At 35.8% G+C, this 24,021-nt stretch overlaps 2 protein-coding genes and 1 long non-coding RNA gene across 4 annotated transcripts in view; 2 read left to right on the forward strand and 1 right to left on the reverse strand.

Moving 5' to 3' along the window:
* The first annotated feature begins 2,957 nt into the window (after positions 1 to 2,957).
* LOC121726903 (glycosylphosphatidylinositol anchor biosynthesis protein 11) lies at positions 2,958 to 3,880 on the forward strand. The gene has a single exon (XM_042114547.1). The coding sequence runs from the start codon at positions 3,105 to 3,107 to the stop codon at positions 3,810 to 3,812; it is 708 nt and encodes a 235-aa protein (XP_041970481.1). The 5' UTR covers positions 2,958 to 3,104; the 3' UTR covers positions 3,813 to 3,880.
* A 962-nt stretch (positions 3,881 to 4,842) lies between these two features.
* Positions 4,843 to 22,060, forward strand: LOC121726799. Its single transcript, XR_006035580.1, has 3 exons — positions 4,843 to 4,918; positions 8,565 to 8,576; positions 22,050 to 22,060. It is a non-coding gene; the product is annotated as an uncharacterized LOC121726799 (long non-coding RNA).
* Positions 12,001 to 24,021, reverse strand: part of LOC121726797 (protein GDAP2 homolog) — a 92,653-nt gene continuing 80,632 nt past the window's right edge. For both annotated transcript variants that reach the window (XM_042114326.1, XM_042114325.1), the window contains exons 8-12: positions 20,045 to 20,198; positions 18,195 to 18,334; positions 14,190 to 14,244; positions 13,032 to 13,175; positions 12,001 to 12,109 (exon numbers count right to left, since the gene is read on the reverse strand). In XM_042114326.1, the coding sequence (XP_041970260.1) occupies positions 12,065 to 12,109; positions 13,032 to 13,175; positions 14,190 to 14,244; positions 18,195 to 18,334; positions 20,045 to 20,198 (538 nt within the window). In that variant the 3' untranslated portion in view covers positions 12,001 to 12,064. The remainder of the gene's footprint in view (positions 12,110 to 13,031; positions 13,176 to 14,189; positions 14,245 to 18,194; positions 18,335 to 20,044; positions 20,199 to 24,021) is intronic.

The raw sequence follows: 24,021 nt of genomic DNA on the forward strand, positions 1-24,021 counted from the left end.
AATTAAGGTACTTATTTTACAAAAGGTAACGTTATCAAAGAACATAATATATTTACCGTTATAAATCCTATTTACCGTCATAACATTTACCGGTATTAATTCCAATTTTTACCTTTATTTCTAGTACTAGCTGTTGCCCGCGACTTTGTCCGCGTGGACTTCAGTTTATAGTACTTTATAGCGCGGTGTCAACAAAATTGGTGTCAAAAGCTTTTATAAAAAAACCCTGGTACCCCTTAAATCAATACAGCTGTGCAGTGTGCACACAATAAGTATTTCATTTTTTTATATTAAACTTTATATTTTATGCCAAATTTTAAAGCTTATTTAGCCCTCCGATTACACAACTTTACCCATAAACTATTTATCATTGATAGATTTAAGATTACGTCACTGCACAGATAAAGTACTGAGTTATTTAATACCGTAGAATAGATATAACAATCAAAAAAATCGAAACTTAAATGTAAGATGATACCACGTCTTATAGGAACACTTTTGAGCAAGCGTCAGCGCGATGAAGAAGACGCACGGCGCCATCTATTATGAATTGTTGGAACTAACTTAATTTGAACAAATTTACGCATTTTCACCCCCTTACAACCCTTTTTTCCAATAAAAAAGTAGCCTATGTCCTTTCTCAGGCTTTAGACTATCTGTATACAAAATTTCATTACCATCGGTTCGGTAGTTTTGGCGTTTGGCGTGAAAGCGAGACTGACAGACAGACAGACAGACAGAGATACTTTTGGCGTTTGGCGTGAAAGCGAGACTGACAGACAGACAAAGATACTTTCGCATTTATAATATTAGTATAGATTATGTGCACACTGCACAGCTGTTTTTGGGTATTTTGATTAATTAAGGGCCGCGCTACACCGGAATGGCAGCGGCGAGGCGAGCACTTTCAGCGCTGCCATTCCGGTGTAACGCGGCCCTAAGAGGGGTACCACTTACCAGGGTTTTAAAAAGTTTTTAAATTTGACACAAATTTTGTTGACACCGCGCGCTATAAACTAAAGTCCACGCGGACGAAGTCGCGGGCAACATCTAGTTAGTTAATATTAACGTGTATAACAATCGAAAGAATCGTAAAACCTACCTCAACATGGTACCACCTCTTATAGAAATACGCATGAGCAAGCAATAGCGCGATCTAGGGGACTCTTGGCGCCATCTGTTTTGAGTTTTTTGGAACTAAGTTAATTTAACCAAATTTACGCATTTTCACCCCCTTACAACCCCTTTTTCCAGTTAAAAAGTAGCCTATGTCCTTTCTCAAGCTTTAGACTATCTGTGTACAAAATTTCATTACAATCGGTTCAGTAGTTTTGGCGCTGTTGTTTTTGAATTTGATGTCTAAGTTGGTAGGTGAGTTATTAGTTAATAACGTGTATAACAATCGAAAGAATCGAAAAAATCTAGCTCAATATGGTACCACCTCTTATAGAAATACGTATGAGCAAGCAATAGCGCGATCTAGGGGACTCTTGGCGCCATCTGTTTTAAGTTTTTGGAACTAAGTTAATTTGACCAAATTTACGCATTTTCACCCCCTTACAACCCCTTTTTCCAGTTAAAAAGTAGCCTATGTCCTTTCTCAGGCTTTAGACTATCTGTGTACAAAATTTCATTACTATCGGTTCAGTAGTTTTGGCGTGAAAGCGAGACAGACAGACAGACAGAGATACTTTCGCATTTATAATATTAGTATGGATCGGGTAAATTTTCATACCGTTATCTATGCCCTTGAAGCAATAACGTTATGAAAAGTACCGGTATTTGAAGCCTTATATGTAACAGTTAACACCAATAACGCCAAAAACTCGTTCCTATTCTAATAAAGTCTGGCCAACGAGAGTTGAACCCAGCATTTTCAGTATTTATTGTGTTTTTATGATGAAAACCATAGATAGAAGAGAAAGGGTGCTTACAGACGAACGGCACGTGTCGGAAGCAGGGACAGAAAACGGTATCAAAAATTTAACGTTAAATTTACCAAAACATTACTTACAAATTACCGCAACTTTTTTGATATCGTTAAAAAGTATCGATAATTTTTACCGGTATGTTTATCGTTATTTCTTTACGCCAGCGGTAGGCAACAAGCGGACCGCGGTCCGTATACGGATCGCGAAATATTGGAATGTATTTTATACCAAACTGTACCAATTAATACATAGATGAGGTATACGTAATACCTTTATTAATGAAAATAATATTTTTACGCTACATAGGAGAAGAAGAAGTGTGTTTTTTTCTGGACCTTGTAAAAAAAATCCCACAGTAACCGGACACCACCTAAAATTACTTGCCGACCCCTGCGTTAGGCCATTGCTTTACGCGCGACGTTGCCAGACCTCTGTGGTGGCAACCTCGCGCCTTGCGCAACGTCAACACGCGCGGGCCGCGGAGTGCGGACACGGGACAAGGAACTTGTCACACAGATTTCTTAGCTGCTGCGAGTGATGCGATTCGGCAGCACGCGTCGGCGGCAATCAACGGCAGTCAGCAGCACGCGTCCGCGGCATTGGCAGTCAAAATTTTTTACTGTTTTTTTACTAAAATTATATTTGAAAAGTAAGTACGGTAATGTTAAATGTAATCTTATAACAAAGTGTTCTGGAAACATTCAGATAGTTTTAGGAAAGGTCGCGACTCGTGGTAGGCCCTACAGGCTACAAGCGTAATAAACTGTCAACGGCTGCCATCAACTGCCGCCAACACGTGCCGTTGACTGCCATCGTTTGCCGAGTGCCGACTGCCGACGTGCCGTTTTTCTGTGAGCGCTTTAAAATCGATTGGACTTACCAGCGACCTCTAAATGCTAATGCCTTATTTACGACATGACCGTTGCATGCTTATATCCGCGAAAAGAAACATTTTTAATGCTGTCACTTGTTAGTTCACAGCACAGAATACAAATTACTCAGTTGACAGTTCACAGTTGTCATATTTCGAGTTTCGACTTTCGTCATGAATTCATGATAGTAGAAAGTTTATCAAAAATATTTAGGTATTTCAGTTGTCTTTACTTTTTCAATAAATAAAATGTTATAATTGAAGAGAGAACTGATTGACTGACCACTTAGGACGTCTGCAATATGTTCTCCTTAAATAATCAAGCTGAATTGAGAAAAGTAACGATTTCTAGTTTGATAACATGCATTTATCTTCCCAGTATTATTACGGTTATATCGTATAAAGATTTGCTGTACACCGTTGGAAACGGATCATCCTTTTACATACTGGTTCTTATCTTTATAGCGGAGTTGTTGAAATCCTTTTATTTATCATCTGGTGAAGATGCGCCCAAGAGGAAAGGAAGCAAGAACCGGGCCGGGGACATCATAAAGGCCTCCATATACTTGCTCGGTGTAATGTTCTGCTTTTTCGTGGGGATCATATTATTTGGAGCACCGTTTTTGGACAATCACGAGGAGACATTGATGCTATCAAGTTTGCTGACATTGCTCACAGTTTTCCCGTTGATAGCCCACGCAGGCATCGAGCCTGCGATGCAGCTGCTATTTGGAGTCAAGAATTACACAAGAGATACTGTAGTTTGCATGTTAGTGAACAATGCTCTGTGGGCGGTGGGCGGAGCTTGGTTGGGGGCGGTAGTGATACCTCTGGACTGGAACAAACCATGGCAGCAGTGGCCTGTGCCCTGCTATCTCGGAGCCCTCTGCGGCTACCTCATGTCCAATGTACTGACAGTCTCCAAAGTCACCTTGATGTCGGCAGCCACAAAATACCCAGTATTAAATATTATAGTTAACTGTTTGGACAGGTTACACATGTCCAAGTAAAATAAAATTTTATTATTTGTTAACATTTTTTAGCAATAAATTATTCTTATCAGTAATAATTGTGTTTTGTTAATACCAATCTAAGATTAGATTAATTTGTTTTATTATTTGCTTGTGCATTTTTATTATATTTTACTGATTTGTTCATAATTATTTAATTTCATTTAAAAGTAATTTGTGAAACATTAATGACGCGGATGCATTCTTGTTGTTTTAATTTCTGTTTTGGTCAGTAACTCCAAATTATTAAACCCTGGCATGTAGCAGTAATAAAATGAAAATCTAGGATTTTCCTTGTGTAACTTGCTTCTAAAATCATTATATTATATTAGAAACTTGTTTAATTTTTTTAAACAAAAGAAATCTTATAGGCTACCACATATTAATTAACTGACATTTTAATAAATAAAAGATTTATCAATTTTACGTCTTATTAAAATCCTTTTACCTGTTTACTAGGCAACTTTGAACCTACTTACATACTAAATAAGTCAAAATAGTGGTAATTTGATGATGCAATTACAAAGCATCACATACATCTCTCTCGCCCATAAATCTTGGTTGGGCGAGGTTCAATAATTGTAATTTTAAGTTTCATCAAATAAAATAAATACCATTACTTAATTAAAAAATCCCAAGTTTATACACAATATATTAGTCAGGTTTTATTGGAATTTTTGTTTAAAAAAATATTATAAAGGAATTATGATTTCACTAGTAATAAAACAAACCAATAGTAAATTAATAATTTTATTTGTGTTATATTTACACAGCTCATTTCAATGCTTTAATAAAATATGAAACTTAATAATTTTTCATCACAATAACTCTTAATTTACTCATCTGGCTCATGGTGTTCTTACACTCCTCAACACATATAGAATTTGCGACACATAGGTACTAAAACAACAATAGTCAACACACCTAAGGCCTGGCGCAGTGCAAAGTGATACAACACAACACATTTTCAAATACTTCTCTGTCTACTATCTAAGTACAGTCAGGTGTAAAAATACAGCAACTTAAATATACTTACCAAAAACATGTACTTTAGAGAGATTTGAAATAATTCATGTCCATGGTAAAATTTTAACACTCACTTTTTAGTACTAAGACTGGGTTGCACCAACTAACTTTGACTTTAACCTTAACTATAACCGGAAAAATTGACAGATGTCGTATGAGAATATGGGGTGTTTGGACGCCATATTTAACTTTAACTATAACCACGCCTCTGGTGCAACCCAACCTTAGTGTGGTTTGAAACAAGTACACTTAAATTTTTACACCTGACCAAAATTTTAACAACCTAATAGACCAGGGTAGAAGCCTTTAAAAATAATGAAATGTGAAAAAAATTTATAATAGAATGAAACCCATTAGAAAAGGAGGGAAATATGATAAAAATTAAAGGAAAAATAATTTACGGGCGATCTGAGGTTGGGAAGGGGATGGGGGTGAGTTTTTAAGGGTAAAAAACGGATTTTCTCGATTTCCGGCAAAACTAAAAGTCCTATCGAAAAAAGTCAAATGAAAAAGTTGTAGATAATAAAAAGATCTAAAACTTTTGTATTTACACTTTTTTCACATAACCTCAAAATTTATGTGAAAAATTCAAAAAACCAAGTTTTTGGTTTTTTATTTTTATCTTTTACAAAAATTATTTTTTTATAACGAAATTTTGTGAAAACTTACCTTTTTATGTCCCAAATACACTGTAATTTATTTAATTAAAAATATTTATTTTTTCACCTTATTTTGAATTAATATCGAAAAAACACCCTAATTTTCAATCGAAAATTGACCCGTCAAAATATCAGCTTTTTTCAAAAAGTTGGTGTGGTTTCTGTTCGTTGAAATCTCTACTTTCCGATGGTGAAAAAAAATATATATGTTATTATGGTAAATCTTCTCAGAAAACGCAAAAATTAAAAAAAACTTGAATTTGAAAAACTTTTTTTAATTATTATAAATAATTTTGAGCTATTTATTAAAATTTAGACTTTAATTACTCGAAAAACGTTAGATTACATGTGACGTTAATAACAAAAAAAATGCAAATAAAAATATACTACTATAATTAACAAACAAATAAGTTAATTAAATTAATATTTAATAAGACATCTACAATATTTGGAGAAAGTTGTCTAATTTTCTTTAAATTATATGCGTAGATGCTTATTTATAACTATTTTGAGATAAATTATATATATACCTGAGTGACCTACGAAAAATTGTAGCCCATCAAAAGGTATTTCGTGGAGAAGTGGGGAAGGGGCTAGGCGGGTCTGGGTCTTACTACATACATACCTACTATTATATACTATATATTTCGTAGCAGCTGTTACATTAAATTATATTTTAGTACAAGATAAAAAAATAATTATCTCCTTAATTTTGCACAAACAAATTTAGTTAATCCCATGAAAAAAAATATATTTCAAAATCTATAAAAAATATATTTAAAATCTATAAAAATATATAAAATATATATCGTAAATATCGATTTTCATATATATTTTATACTTTTTTATAGATTTATAATATATTATTTATACATTTTGACATTGATTTCTTTAATTTTTTTTTCATGGGAGTTTATTCACGATTAAATAGTGAAGACATTATATTAATTCGATTTTTTCTTTTCAGATTATCAGTATGGATGAATCTGTTTGTATCATTTGCAATAAGGCAGATGATAAGCAAGTGTATGCAATAAAAAAGCAGCTTTGAATCGTTTAGTGGTATCCAGCAAAAAAAGAATCGACAATAAATACAAAAAATTTGAGACTTTGACATCAGCTTTTATTCATCGAAGTTGTCAAAGTCAATATAATGACGAGACCGCAATAGCTACATTTTGTAGTTCAAGACAAAAAAAAGCAAAGGAAGGAAAAGAAGTAATTAAAGATGCTCTTGGATTTAATTTTAAATCTCATTGCTTTATCTGCGGTGGATTTTTCGGTAATAAATCAAAAGAAAAAATTTCATGTGTTCAAAGCAGCGATACAAGAAATAATGTATTACAGTATATTAAAAAACAGAACACATTAAATGATTTTGATAAATGTAATTAGAATTAAATAAATCAACTTTTTAATTGAAACAAATTGCAGCAATCACATTTTTTAGATGAAATTATTTATAATAATTAAAAAAAAAATTTCGAATTCAAGTTTTTTTTGAATTTTTGCGTTTTCTGAGAAGATTTACCATAGTAACATATATATTTTTTTTTACCATCGGAAAGTAGAGATTCCAACGAACAGAAACCACACCAACTTTTTGAAAAAAGCTGATATTTTGACGGGTGAATTTTCGATTGAAAATTAGGGTGTTTTTTCGATATTAATTCAAAATAAGGTGAAAAAATAAATATTTTTAATTAAATAAATTACAGTGTATTTGGGACATAAAAAGGTAAGTTTTCACAAAATTTCGTTATAAAAAAATAATTTTTGTAAAAGATAAAAATAAAAAACCAAAAACTTGGTTTTTTGAATTTTTCACATAAATTTTGAGGTTATGTGAAAAAAGTGTAAATACAAAAGTTTTAGATCTTTTTATTATCTACAACTTTTCCATTTGACTTTTTTCGATAGGACTTTTAGTTTTGCCGGAAATCGAGAAAAACCGTTTTTTACCCTTAAAAACTCACCCCCATCCCCTTCCCAACCTCAGATCGCCCGTAAATTATTTTTCCTTTAATTTTTATCATATTTCCCTCCTTTTCTAATGGGTTTCATCCTATTATGATTTTTTTTGGTTTTAAAAATTATCGACCCTGGACTATAAGTATATGACAGACTTATATAATAGTATACAATACTTATTCACAGTACACTAAGTCTATTCAAAATCTTAAAAAATTGACAACAATTTTTTAAGGCCATAAATATAGATCATGGAGCAGAATATTTTTGATCCTTAAAAAGTTGTGTCAGCAATGTTTTAAATAGGTACTTTTAGCAATTTAATATAATAACCATTGTTGCAGACATATTTTATTAAAAGGGTTGTTTTGAAGAAATATACAATATTATACAACACAGATATCAACTTGTTACATCTATACTAATATTATAATTCTGCAGAGTTTGTTAGTTTGTTTGTTTGAACGCGCTAATCTCAGGAACTTCTGGTCCGATTTGAAAAATTCTTTCAGTGTTAGATAGCCTATTGATCGAGGAAGTTTACAGGCTATATTTTATCACGCTAAGACTAATAAGAGCGAAGAAATAAAGGAAAGTGTGGAAAAAACGGGAGAAATTATTTGAAAGGGCTTATTTGAACGCGCTAATCTCAGGAACTACTGGTCCGATTTGGAAAATTCTTTCAGTGTTAGCCTATTTATCAAGGAAGGCCATAGGTTATATTTTATTATTCTACGACTAATAAGAGCGAAGAAATAGAGGAAAATGTGGAAAAAACGGGGGAAATTATATGAAATTTCTTATTATCTTAAGATTTTTAAGAACTACTGGAGCAATTTTTATGTTATTTGGCAAACATGAAAAATAGACCACGTAAGGCTATTTTTTGCGGAAAATGTACGGTCGCGTGAAATTCCTAAATTACGCAAGCGAAGCCGCGCGGAACATCTTTATATAAAAAAAATCGTAGGAAAGTCAATGATGTACATTGAATATTTTTGTACAATAAATAATACTTGGGACGTGATCTACTATACTAACGCGGACGAAGTCGCGGGCAACAGCTAGTGCTTAAATAAAGTTTCCTCGGTATAAGGTACCGAGTTAAGTTCTGTATTGTAGTGAGTGTAGTGAGCTATCTATATCATTGAGTAATGTACTTATATTGAATTAAGTAAGTACATACAAAACATTCAAAATTTATTAGAACATTGCTTTTCTTTTTATTCACAAAATATTAAATCGCTAATATACAAACTTGCGTTACAAACATAATATGTTTATCTAAGTATACAATATGGTGGCACATATAGGATTTAGATATGTTATAAAAATACCTTTAATGTTGTTATAATAGCGATCCAATCTTCTTTTGCACCAGTTAAAAAAATCCAAATAAGTTCAGTATTTTTTCTACTTATTCACATGACCAATTTGGCTACAACATCAAAAATATTCTGAAAATGAGAATATGTATTTTTACAATTTTTAAGAGATTGAAACTTGGCCTGGGTAGTCAAATGCTTTTTTGTTTAACATACACATGCGTTCTGAACGCACATAAATTTCTAATACATGAATCTATGCCTTTAAAACTCTTATCAATAATTACAGATAATGGAATATTGCGATGAATGACACTGGAATTTAAGGCTTATAAAAGTTCAACATGTGTTCTGCGTCTAAAGTCCAGTCGCAGGACAGAGAGAAATTCTGCCTATGCTATTTGTTGCTCTCATTATATTATATAATTATATATTATCGCTTGTGAGTGAAAGAGATAGCTATAGGACATAGGTACGTTGAATGTTGACCTTTTCTCTCAGTCCTGAAACCTTGTAGAAGTAAGTCGAGTCGGTAAACAAACAACTACCCTTTAAATTGGCAGTGCGTTTTTCTTGGCGTTTATTTCACAAATAAATATTACAATCGGAAGCAAAAAATATTTTTTTCAACTGGAATTTAAAAAATCTTGATTTTTACTTACTATGTTAACTTAAAAATTACAACTAAAGGCGAATACATTTTAAGGTGTTTTTATAATATAGTGTAAATAATCACTAAAATATAATTGTACACACAATACACATCCAAATACTACACTTTACATTGTTATTGCAAAAAGTTTATAAACATCGAAAGTTTACAACGCAATAATTAGTTTTAAAATGATTACAAAACAACTGATAGGTACTTGGCGCCTTATTTGTATTATGAGGCAAATTTTACCAAACCTGTACCAAAGACTAAATTTTATAACGAGTATTTTACTAAGTACTATCAGGGAAGTTGATTCCTTTACGTCCGCGTTACGTCAAACCCAGCCGACACATCATAAATTAAATTAATTTGACATGATCCGACCAAATAGCGTTGATCTGTCAAGTTGCCAAGGAATCAATTTCCTCGATGGTACATTATGCTATAGGAATTGCAAAGAACGCACTAGCTGGAACCAGAATATTTTTTTAATATAAATCATTAAAGAAATAAAATTGAGGCGAAAACTCTAATACCCTGTCGGACACAAATGAATTTCAAACAAGCTAGGCCTACAACGTAATTAAAGCTGGGGTACATATTAAATTTTCTATGCTAGCAACACTCAAATACTTATTAGACACACTCTGGGTATGGTCCATTTAAAATAGTATAACAGAAGACACGCGTTCGCGTTAAGAAGGCAAAATTAAATGAAGCATTATGCTATTCCGCATTAAACAAGTACAGCTAAAAGTTAGCCATGACATAGTAAAAGGAGAGGAAGTAAGTTATCTTCATATAAAGGCACCGCGCGCGGCTTGTATGTGTGCGCCATAGTCGCCACGTACGGCACACAACAAAATCTCGGCGGTACCAGCCTTATAAAACTGGCCGAGATTTTGTTGTGTGCCGTACGTGGCGACGCATTGATACTATGGCGCCACATACAAGCCGCGCGCGGTGCCTTTTTATGAAGATAACTTACTTCCCCTCCGTTTACTATGGCCATGACATAAATATTTGTCATTTATGTATTCTTGTCCTTTTAACGCGAACAGTCTACATATCAACACGTGTTTCATAAAACTGTTCACGAAAATAAATATTGAAATTTTATGTCCGTGAATACGAGTAATAGTATGAATATTTTTATCGTGAATGGATAATGGATATTTTATACTTCAATGGATACTAGTCTACTATTACATTAACATTATCATAATGACCACAATGATACCATTATGACGTTACAAAGTCAGTTGACTGATATAATTTGATAATATTTTAATCATTATACATAACTAGGCTTTGCCATCTCACACACACACTACAATCATTCAGAAATTCTCAGTAGGTTTAAAAGCCAATTTTTACTTTTAAGTTTTAACAAATTATTCTTTAAATCATATTATGGTTATTAAATTGAGTAATGTAATAATATGATTTTAGTTTTGTCTGTCTATATTAGATCGGTAGGGTTCAAATTGCGAGACTCTGCGCTATATTATTATGCATAATGCATGCAGCATCTTTAGACTTCATTCGCGCAATCAGCGGACAGCGGGGCGGAAGCGGCGGCGGCGCGGGAGCGGCGCGTTCCAGTGTATAGATTTATAATATTATGGTACTGGCCTCGAAAGCAGCAGCCTTCGCAGACGCCTTCCCGCGCCGCCGCCGCTTCCGCCCCGCTGCCCGCTGATTTCGAAAGTGAAGCCTTAAACATCGTCACATCGCGTCCCAGACTCCCAGTATGAAACTATTAACAGGCCCTTAGACAACAATAACAATAATGTTATTCACATGTTTTCGTCTATGACAGACATTCTAATAGGCAGCTTGCGTACAATTATTTTAGTTTTCATATATTTAGCGTAGCGTTATATTCACGATCCATTCATTCACTTATAAAGTATAAAAAATGCACCTTAAACTATGTTACGAACGATAATTTTAACAATTTAATAAAAGTTTAGTAGATTCTCTGTAACTTACAATGATTTACATAATTTAATAGTTGGTGCATTGATTTAATTTCAATAAAATCAAATCAGCATCCCTGCTTTTATTGCACTCAAAAAGCTTTTAATATAATGTCTATTCAAATCATTGTTTTATTTTAAACAATACTTATATCTTTTTTATAATAGTATACTTTATACGGTAATTTATTTTGAATAGAGTAATAATTATGTTTTTCTTACAAAAAATCCACTAAACTCTGTAACGACTAACTTTCAGCCAACAACTACACGCGCGATATTACAATCTCACTGAAAAACATGTCATCGACATAATATTATGAAAACTACTTACTTTTGACAAGTATGCCCAATTGTGGGACCTAATCCCGCTTTATAAACAATTGTATGAAATAGTATATTTTATAAATAGTATAGTTTATAAATATATGCGATGAAAACAAAATGCAAGTCACATTATTAATTTTTTGTAGGCCTCTTTAACGTACACCGGACTATACATTATAATGTATTATAATAATTATATTGATAATATTTTGAAATATATAGATATCCCAAGATTCTATTGCAGCTTCGTCGTATGCATGTTTTCCCGTATGTATGTATGTCGGCGTGTCCGTCTGTCCGTCAGCTCTTACGTGCTGCTCGTGTCCGGCTGGAAATAGTGTAGACCGTTTATCTGCAATGAGAAAATTGAATATTATTATCACTTTCATACGAAAATTATTAAGGCGAGGATAAACCCCAATTTGTTATTCCGTGACTCCCGGTTTACCTAGTTCCAATATAATAACGAAGTGTTAAAAAATATGAGATATAAAGCACAATATTCAAAATACCTTAAACCATAAACATTTTAATAAAACGTAATACTTTGGCTGTAATTAATTTACAAACTTACCTCCGAAAAAACTCTATTTCATCGAAATATAAGTATTAACTAGGATAATTGTACATTTTATTTGAATAAATTGTTAGTAAATCTATATTAAAAATTCTTTAACCGAACAATTTTGTTTCTTAATATTTATTTCTAAAGATATTAAAAAAAACATTAAAAATAGAGAAGATCCGCCCGAGAACCTATAGTTTTATGCTAAGCTAAAATGAATCTTATTACGATGCGTATACGCTTGGTCTTTGGTTGTGTGCAAGGTTATCGTTTTTGATTGAGATTAATCCCCGCCTTAAGGGACAGTGCAAAATGCGTAAGAAAATAATTTGTCATAATTGAGTTCTCTTTTCTAATGATGATTATTCAGGGAAAGCGTGGGGTGTGAGGTGTGTTACACGCCTTAAGGGCCATGTTACACCTACACAGTAGAGTGGCGGGACAGTGCTATCCGCCAAGCAAATTGGCCGAGTGAATTGGCCAAGAGCACTGCCTGCTTGCCTGTAACTGACTTGCAACTCTACTCGGCCTAAGAGAAGATTTTGTGACCGAGTGGAGTGCTATTATTCCACTCGCATAGATGCGAGCTATCCGATAGGCTCGGATCAGGAGTTGCATTAGTATCGCCATTCTGCTTCTTGCATCTTCAGCAGTCAGCACTATAAACGTCGCGACCCGGCGGCGGGTCGGGGGGTCGGGGGTCACTCACCGTCATGTCGTACTCGGTGACGAAGGCGGGCACCTCGAGCTGGTCGCGCGGCATGGCGGCGTACAGGAACTCCACGCCCGGCAGGTTGTGGACCTTCGCCTTGATCGCCGGCGCCATGAACGTCGTGAACCACCACGTCATCATCTGACAAACAGAGGTAACGTTATGGCGGCTGTACACACTCGTCGAGACACCCCGACGCAGGCCGAGCGCGAGTGTGTACAACCGCCATTAAGAGAGACATATTATGGTAGCGGAGATTTGGCAATCTAAAAGTTTAGCATCATCATAAGAAGAGAACTAAGAATTTCTACGACTTTAGGTTTAGCACAGTCACTGTGAACACGAAGAAATTCGGATATTGATCTGCGAAAAGACAAATATAGTCAATACCTACCTATAGCTACTTATAAATCCTTTTGCCACTTGTGTTTTTCATTTAGTGACTAGGCTATATAGCTTAATATAACGCAAATTATTAATATTTACGACAATATTAGAATAAAATCTATCATGTGTACGAAAAGCGTAGCGGTGCTACGCCGTAGGGGAGGAGCTACGAGGTGCTACGAGACACGTAGACCCAAGGCAATAACTTGATTTGAGAAAACGTGACAAAATAATATAACAATATTCTGTTATTATTGCTGTATTCTTGTATTTTATTATTGAATGTGTGTTTACTTTCAAAACAGATAAAGTACTACTAAACTGATATAAGGCAAGTAAAAAGTGTTTCTCTAAAGACTAATATAAATCGAGATACCTCTCCAGCGTTTAATTTTTTTTCTACGTGGGAGAGCCATGCTTCGGCACGAATGGGCCGGCTCGTCCGGAGAAATACCACGTTCTCACAGAAAACCGGCGTGAAACAACGCTTACGCTGTGTTTTGCCGAGTGAGTGAGTTTACCGGAGGCCCAATCCCCTACCTTATTACCTTCCCATCCCTACCCTCCCTTATTACCCTATTCCCTCTTAAAAGGTCGGTAACGCACCTGCAGCTCTTCTGATGCTGCGAGTGTCTATGGGCGACGGAAGTTGCTTTCCATCAGGTGACCCGTTTGCTCGTTTGCCCCCTTATTTCATATTTAAAAAAAATTTACTCTATCAAAAGAAGTAACCATAAATAAGTGTATAAGGGTAGTAAAACTACTCACTTTAGTCCAAAACGTTGGATGAACAATGTAGAACGCTTTCAGGTTCTTCTTATATCTGAAAAAGATTAATAATGTTTTAAAACACATAGTGTGTATGTTTGTCAACTCTTTACGTCTAAGCATAGAATCGATTTCGATGAGTACCTATAAACATCGTAATATGAGTTTTTACTGAAAAAAATGTGCGGTTCCCGTGTCATAAACGAATTTTATCCCTACGTAGTTCCGGGACCGATCTAGAAATTAATAATTCACGATAATATTGAGTGTTTGTCGAGAGCTCGAGCACAACAAACTTTTCGATGGCCAGTAAAAGTCTTATCAAAAATTAAAACCCCTCTAACATAAAATTTTATAACATGTAGTTTAGAACGAAATAGCTTTGTACTTTTAAAACTGATTTTGTATTTTTGTGTTTATTTATTTTCGTGACTGGGCCACGGCTTTACAAAATACGTTTTATTTCATTAAAAGCACCCCAGTTTTTAATTAATAAAAACAGTATAACGTTCAGTTTGAATCCACACTAAGTACTAACATTATAAACTCGAAAGTAAGTCTGTCAGTCTGTTAGGGCCAACCCACACGTACCACAACCACACCACCACCACACCACGTGGTCGGGCGTATATCTCGTATTGTAAATGAACTGGACTATTCACACGTACCACATTTTGCAGCCGTTGTCGACCACTTGTGTGATACCGACCACATAGCAACCTCAAGCGAACTAGTGGCCGACCACATCGCAACCACAACGTTGCGTCGATACAATGACAGTGCGCGCACACCGCCCGCGCTCTTACTCCCTTCAGTTGCATTGTCTTTCGTACGTAACCACATCGCAACCACTGGTGACAACGCAACCACGTCGGCATTTTGTCGGACCACAAAACTAGGCCTTTACATCCGTTATGAATGATTTATACAGTATTTTTCACAGCGAAGTAACAACTCCTCGAATACTGTAGTGCCTGGGACAAGATTTTTAAATGTCCGTATGGTTGCCCAAGCGCATACGGCATTCTCGCATCATAGTCGGCTTAGTCCAGAGGAAAGAACTAGTCAATACGTCTGGGACCAACTATGTGCGGGTTTCCTCACGATGTTTTCCTTCACCGTACGGGCGTCCGTATTATGTACTTGAGATCGGAAAATGTCTCATAGGTACACGCCTCCACCCGGGTTCGAACCTGCACTCTCTAAGAGTGCGAACCAAAGGTCTATCCATTTGGCCACGGACGCTTTTCGGACCACAACGCAACTACAAAAAGCTGCAGCGACACCATTGCGACGTCGACGCGACATGGTGTAGTTATGGTACGTGTGCATTGGCCCTTACCTGAATCTCTATCTGTCTGTTATGTTTTCACTCTTAAACGGACCGTGCCATCTACCGATTTCGATGAAATTTTGCATGGCACTATCATTGGCAAGAAATGGTGTAGAATAGTTTTCATACCCGAAAATATGTATTATAGTTCCCGCGCTAATAATTAATTTTTGTCCCAGCGATACGTTATAGTAAATGTATTTCACTTAAAAATCATTGTTGGAACTTCCTCCAAGTTATTATTTCCAGCAACTAGCAAGAATAATAATTATGTTACATTTTAGACTTTAGAGTATTTAAAAGCTTTCCACTTAACATAAAATATATAAAGCGGATGTGTACAATAACTAATTAGGTATTATCAGATTTAAATTACATAGCTGGATAAGTGTCATATAACACATACTTAACTCTGAGTGTGTGATATTGTCACTTTAAAGTGACATTTAAAACATGTTGATGATAACATACATTAAAGATACTAAGGGCCTGTTTCACCACTTCCTGATAAGTGCCGGATACTGATTAGGTTATCCACAACTTATTTGACAGATACTCCATTCTCTACCTTTTTTTTATCGTTGGGGAAATGCAATTACGCATCCCCGGCGGTCTGGGGATGGCTACCGGGGTATGTGGGACTCCCCAGGGCGGTAAGGCCGCGCCTGGGCATACCCACTAAAAAACCAACGAGTGTTCCTACTTTCCGCTGTAGGCAGAGCCACGGGATACGTGGAATACACAACCGCAACCCTGCCAGCGAATGCCCCTAAAGGCACTAGTGCATGGCTGTTAGGCCCACACTGCACGGTACTATGATGCGATGCGCGGAACCACTCCATTCTCTACCTGTCAAGTTAAATTGTGGAGAGCCTATCCGGAACTTATCAGGAAGTGATGAAACAGCTCCTTACCTGACATACCAACTCTATCTGTGAGTCAAATTGTGAATACCCTATCCGGAACTTATCAGTAAGTGGTGAAACAGGTCCTAAGTGTTCTGTATGTTAAAGTAAAATATATAGTATAATAATAATAGCTCCCACACCGGTTTCGGTGACGGTGGCCGGTTTCATTGAAACCAGGCGAGCTACGCAGGAGTAATTTATAGTGTCCAAGTGTGTGCGCAGTACACAAGAGCACTCTCTATTCCTTTACTCTTATAACCCAGTGGGACGGACGACCGACGCGACTGGCGAGAGATCAGGCGCAGGACCGACTTTTTACATGCCCATCCGACGCATGGATCATCTTACTTGTCAGACAATCAGGTGATCAGCCTGCATTGTCCTAACCAAACTTGGAAATAACATGTTTCCAACGCGGGATTCGAACCCACGACCTCCGAGTCAAGAGCCGCGCTCTATACCACTAGACCACGGATGCGTTCATAGTATAATAATAATACTCGTAATAGCAATAACATATCACTTAGTTAATACACAATATTATGTCATCAAGCCTCTTACTAATAAGCCACACATAGTCCACATATACAAACTTTTGTTTAATTCTATACGAGTAGTATAAGACAAGGACATATCTTGTATTTAACGATAACGTCTCTATACAAATGTGTTTATTTTTTATTAGTAAATATTTTTGATATGACCAAAAGCTTATTGATATTATGCGTCTCTTTTACTCGTGCAAAGAATAATATTTTAAATGACATTTTATTCACTACTAAAGTTACTCTGAGTGTTAATAAATATCAAAATTAATATGAATTATTTACATTATTAATTACAAGCTATCTTGAGCATTAAATTTTAATTACATTCTTGTTGTCGCTAATGAAATTGCAAGAAAATGAACGACCAAGGTGAGGGCGCGCGTCAGACGATTTGGGGTCACCGTACGAATCGCGTGCGAGTAGAAGATCGTTTATTGCTAAAAGATAAACTAAGGCAATGATCAATGCTTGAATGAGATAAATATAAACCATTGAACAGGCCAATGATCGGATTGTGTTGAAATCTGAGTTCTTTTGGTTCGCAGGTCGTCACGTAAATTATAATTGCTGTCTCGTACTCGAATGGGACAATCTGCGATTGAAGAGTCTCATTCGAGGTACGCAGAATCGGGCTCTGAACTTGAAAAGCTAAGGGATCGATTATACTATTTTCAAACTTTACTTAGCTCCTAAATAGTAGAATGCATAAAATGCATAGATTTTTAATTCAGAATGAAACTGTTGTTAATATCTGTGCAAATTTTCACATAATTAGTGCAAGGCGTGACCCCTATGTGAGTCACAGTGAGTCACGGTGCATTAGTGCGAAGTGCACTACACACTACACATTCGCTAATATGGCTAATTGGCACGTTGCTCTACATTTCAATTTTAGCCAACGCCTAATTGGCTAACGGCTAACATAGCTGTGTACTTTTTACATTTATTTTAGATACTGATATAATATAGTGAATAAAGTAAATAAACTTTATGTACATGTTAACTCTATTCACACACATTACACATAGCCATAGGCTTATTGCCTGGATTTGAAAGAAGAGGGAATGTAACGATTTTTTAATATGCTTTTATTAGGTTGGGCTGTATGTATGTTTTTTAAACTATTATTTACTATGACATCTTCCTCCTCAAAATGTTGTCCTGCTATCTCCTATTACTCAAACTCCTATAACAGCTACTAATAGATAGTACTAACTTGTAAGGCAGCACGGTGTAGACCTCCTTGAGCCAGGAGAACGGCGGGTGGTTGTTGGCGGAGGTGAGCGTGTGGAAGTACGCGATCACGTAGTCGCCGCGGACGATCGGGTCCAGCAGCTTGATCAGGTACAGCAACGCCTGGAAACGAGTGGGGTAACTTAAGAGTGGTTATAGCAGCGTATGGTTACAAGAGGGGATTAGTGTACGATTGGGTACGACAGCACAAATTATGGTACACTATTGGGCACATCATACAGCATCAGAATATAGAGATATACAAAATTGCCAAATTGCCAAAGTCCCGGCATTGGGGTTTTCAGCTTCAGTTCAGATAATAGTTCAAGTCACAAGGCGAGTCACGAAACTTCACATGAAATGGAGGAATGAAAGTTTGTCTTGTGGGTTCGATGCTAGCCGGTCAACCGATAACATAGTTTAATCGTCTGACTAGAATTGACCTCAATTTTCCAAGAATTGCTAGTTTATAATGCAGATTTTTCAGGCACATCTCACAAACAACGTTCTTGTCTAATACGTTTTAATTATTTATGAATTATAGTTAAAGGACATTTAAATTGAATTTTTGATCTATTTAATGTAATTATTATTTTATAATTTAATTTTTTGACCTATTTTATATTTATGTTGCTATTTAAGTACAACTCCTATTTTAGTCAATAATTTATCAATATCAAAGGTTATACATTTAAAAATTTAATTTGTAATTTTTTTTGGTAGAAGAAATTGTTTTTGGTAGAAAATTGTACTAAATGGTAGAAATTTTTCATGATGCTGACAACCCTATTTTTGTTTAACAATTTTTTTTTAAATTTAAAATTACCTGCACTACACCTGATGATGATTTTATAGAAACCGGTCGTGTGAAACATAATTGTAATAAAATAAATTAATAAAAGTGGAAAAAGTGCATGAAAAGAGTATGTTATTACTGTGAAACATGAATTTCCACCAAGAAGTTACGGTACATTCAATATCATATATAAAGTGATTACACTTAAGGAACACTTAATTAGTAGAAGATCTAATAACATCATTACTGCAACTTCTTTTTTCGATCCTGTCCTTTCCTATTAGACTATAAATAACAGTATTCTCATAAAAAATCAAGTGAACTATTCAAATTTAGTTTGTCGTGTATCTTATATCTTTAAACGAGCAATCCTTGTATATATACAAATATATATTTGGAATCTCGGAATCGGCTCCAACGATTTTCATGAGATTTAGTATATAGGGGGTTTCGGGGGCGATAAATCAATCTAGCTAGGAATCATTTTTATAAAATGTCTTTTTATTCGTTTTATTTTATCGATAATCGATAAACTGAAAAATATGACTCTTCCTGACCTCTATTGGCAAATAATAATACTATTTTGTGAGCAACTAATTGCTTTAACGACACAACAACTGCAACAGCTAAAGCTATTCCAGCAGATGGCGTTGTTAAGTAACACGAAGTCAACGAGTGTTTGCTATGCCGAGCAAAGCTCGGTCATCCAGGTACTGAACTACTTATTTGCTGATAGAAAAAAAGAGGGAATCAAACAAGGCGCTAAGCTGCATTTGCTCTTAGAATGCTTATCAGACACGTACTATGACTGTTGCAGCGTGCAAGATATACACTGCAACTGACTGGATAACAGCGCTACAAGTGTTCCTCTCTTATCCAGGTTTATATCTGGAGATGGGGAACCACTTCCCGATCCCGGTCGTAAGAGGCGGTTCACGCCGCTCTGATACAGGCAGCCGACGCCCGACAGTGTAAAAGCGCATGAAGTGCAGTGCTACTAGGTTTATCACCTGCAAATACAGCGCTATAAGCCTCACCTTTTCCAAGTCGATGTCCGAGATGGGGAACCACTTCCCGATGAAGACGACGACGGGCCGGCCGAGGCGGTCCACGCCGCTCTGGTACAGGCAGCCAATGCCAGATACCGAACTCAGGTCTTCACTGCGCGCGCGCCGTAGTAGCCGCTCATATCTGAGGACAAGAGATGATTGTGATGAGAACTTGGATTTTGATTTAGCTTGGATTAGTGGCGGTAAAATTGTGGGGATTTCGGTTATCTTAAGGCCCGTCCGCACTGCGAATTTTAAGCGCGCGGATATTTTCTCGCAATCATTGAATCTTTGCTTACTTGCCCTAGAAAAGTATTCGCTTAGAGGTAGAATAGACAAATCTGTGAGCGTTAATCTATACCTTCTTTTGTATTAGGTACTACTTTGGCTATACTTATGTTCCTGTCACACAAGTGACATTTTTAATAGGATTGAAGAAGACAAAACACTGTATAACTATTCAAAGCTTATACAGCGTTTATTAGTAAGGGGGTATGTATATTATTTATCTATTACCATTAACCATGCTAGAGCGATCTGTGGATGAGGTGGTGTGTAAATTTTGAACTTGATTTAGCTTTAGTTTAGTGATATAATATTTAATCATAATATTTATCGTCATAATATTTAATCACACATGTCATTAGTAATTCTCTACAATATTGAGTCATTCAATTTTTACAAAATATATGATGTAATACGGCGTAAGTTGTAACGAACGTTTTATACGTGGGAGAGCCATGCTTCGGCACGAATGGGCCGGCTCGACCGGAGGAATACCACGTTCTCACAGAAAACACGGAAGATCAGGCGCCACGGCTTGCCGCGGTCGATGCCTGAGTGGATTACCCCTTTAAACATGCGGTGTGTGCATTGCACAGCCATAAGTCATAACCGAGTTTAATTTTAAGTAGGTAGTTAAATGTTGTATGCGTTATGTCAATTTACTTGAATTCCTTGTTTTATTGTTATTTAACTCTGGCTGTGTTCTGTCCCTTTCACATGTTTAATAATGTTATTTTTATTTTTTTATTTTATTTATTTTAAAACCGGCGTGAAACAGCGCTTGCGCTGTGTTTCGCCGAGTGAGTGAGTTTACCGGAGGCCCAATCCCCTACCCTATTCCCTTCCCTACCCTCCCCGATTCCCTTCCCTTCTCTACCTCACCTATTCCCTTCCCTTTCCTTCCTTACCCTCCCCTATTACCCTGTTCCCTCTTAAAAGGCCGGCAACGCACTTGCAGCTCTTCTGATGCTGCGAGTGTCCATGGGCGACGGAAGTTGCTTTCCATCAGGACCATGACCCGTTTGCTGGTTTGCCCCCTTTATTTCATTAAAAAAAAAACGAACTTCAAAACGCAATTAAGGGTGGGTTGCACCAGAGGAGTAGTTTTAGTTAAGGTTAAGGTTATCGTCAAATATGGCGTCCATTATGGACTTTTACTAGGAATTTGACAGTTCATTTGACATTTTGTTTTGGTTAAAGTTAAAATTATAGTTAAAGTAAGTTGGTGCAACCCACTCTATAAGTATCACAAAATTTGCAATATAGTCTAAACAAATCAGGGACCAACATTTCTTTGAAGGCGGTACATTCAAAGACATGCCTACCTATCATTTAGTCAAGAAAATGTATCTTTTGGCTATTTAGCTATCCTCGCCGAATAGTAGAGCGAGCCAATAAATACAAAAATATGATAAACTAAAAATAATTTCACAAGGCCAAAGCGTTATATCTGATTTGATGCGAAAATATTTACAATACTCGCTAGTTACGAATAAAAAAATGTGTTTTCCTGTAAAACACTTTTACGTCTAGTCAAATCGAGGTCGAAATTTTATTACAGTTCAAATACATAAAACAAACGCGGATTTGTGCAGGATCAATGATTTCGAAATAAGGCTGAGCCCGTACAAACGCAGTACGCACCCGAACGACTTGTTGACACATTAAGGTCTAGGACCTAGGTAGAGTCTAAGGGAACTTTGTTCAGGTGTAGTTTGATCGTATCAAAATTCTACTTTAAACTTCGTCACGACTTATTTTAACAAATGTCAACGTCGACACATTTTGCAAACGTCAATAGCAATTTCTCTCTTTCCCAGACCATAAATATCACTTTGGTTCCATTGGGACCATCAAATAACAGGTAACCAGTTAAACATATCCTTACGCCAGAACACAAGTCAACGTAAGCCATAGATGTCACTTTGGCCCTACTTGGGTCCACAAAAAACACTAACCAGCACATATCCTTACGCTGAATCAGAACTCAATGTAAGTAGGTATACACTATACAGTATACATTATACACTGATACAGTAAGAGGATCGTTAAATTATTCGGCTATGGGCTATAGCGTCTCATAAATTACCAATATTAGTGTGTCAGGGTTGTCTAGATTCTGATTCAATTTGGTACTTTATGTGTGTACTTGATCTCAAAAGTAGATTTTACATTTATATTTATATCGAGCTCGCATTTACAATTTTATTGAGATTAATATTTTATTGCTCATTCCTTTAAATATCAGCACAAATTATTTTATACTAGAAGGTTTCAAATTTAAACTGCATCTACATAATACTATAAACTATTATATTTTTGTTCCTTTTTGAATTTTGATGGTAGAATAAAATCTTTACTAATATTATAAATGCGAACAGCGAAAGTGTATCTCTGCCTGTTAGCTCTTCACGCAATATAGGGTAGTCTTTGTTGCAGAAAAATTTTACGTTCGATAAACGAATATCGGAGTTGCAGGCGTCATCTAGTCTATTATAAACTCTAATGGTATTACTCAGAGAGTACCCTTTATTTATTACTACGTTTAATATAAGCAATATAGGTACTGCATATATACATAAATAACTGATTCATCATTTAACATAGTATGCAATCACATAGGGTGTAGAATCGTAAACCATTCGCGCGGTTCCGAGTTGCGGATATGCATAAATAACTTATATCCGCCAAACTATACGCCGACTCATTCGAAGTGCAGTGTACAGGGAAATTTAACTAAATGTACTTTTAAAGATAATAATACTTTATTTCAGTTTATTTCGGTTTAAATTTAAAGAAGAATTTAAACTCGACAAAATAAAAAATAAAAAACTCAGTTTTGTGTGACTCAACAAAACGTAAACACGCGCATAGAAGTCACACATCTTTGCAGAGGAATTATTTTGATCGTAATAATTTTATCAACATTGCATATTTTTTTTTATATGAATATCAAAATCCTCAGATGTCGTCAACTATATTTTGTGATTCGGTTGCGACTTGCGTCCGAACAATGTTGGTATGAGACCGTATGACTAACATTCACACTCGGTATGCTAGTTTCCGAGCTATGCTGAATTGAAGATGGAATTACACTGTTAGAATGCGAGAGTGATTCATTACATACATGATACACTTCATACATATTCATACGATATTTATAAGTAAGAAAACAAAGAAACTCGTTGAATGAAGATAAAGTATAATCATTTTACAAATGGAATACAGTACAGCTTACTCAGTAGTCAGTACAGTATCTACCAAATACTAAAAACATGCGCACAGTACACTCTCTATATACTGCTGGTTTTCTTCACAGCAACCAAGACCTATACGTTCAAAAAAGGCAATGTTTACAGTAGTAAACACGTGGGCGTGTGCGTACGCTGGCGGGCGTCCAACGCCGCGCCCGCACGCTACGCCGCACTGTGACGTCACGAACACGCCAGATACAAAACACGTACATTTTAGTGCTTTGTTTTGGTGTTTTGCTTTTAGGGCTTTTTATATCCATTATGTATGGTATGATTGTAATGTGGCGGTGATTAAAAAGTACGCTTTTACGTTTACTGCTTTGTTTTGAAGCTTTTTTGCTGTTCAACTGACTGCGCCAGAACGAGGGTTATGTTTTTCAAGGTGGCAAGCCGGTTGTCGTTGCGGTCGTGTATCACGCGTTTCCC

The sequence above is a fragment of the Aricia agestis genome, chromosome 5 (assembly GCF_905147365.1).
Source record: "Aricia agestis chromosome 5, ilAriAges1.1, whole genome shotgun sequence".
NCBI classification, from domain to species: Eukaryota; Metazoa; Arthropoda; class Insecta; order Lepidoptera; family Lycaenidae; genus Aricia; species Aricia agestis.

What these genes read in the sequence shown, in the direction of transcription:
- LOC121726903 (XM_042114547.1), top strand. Translation starts at nt 3,105, where the DNA reads ATGTTCTCCTTAAATAATCAAGCTGAATTGAGAAAAGTAACGATTTCT.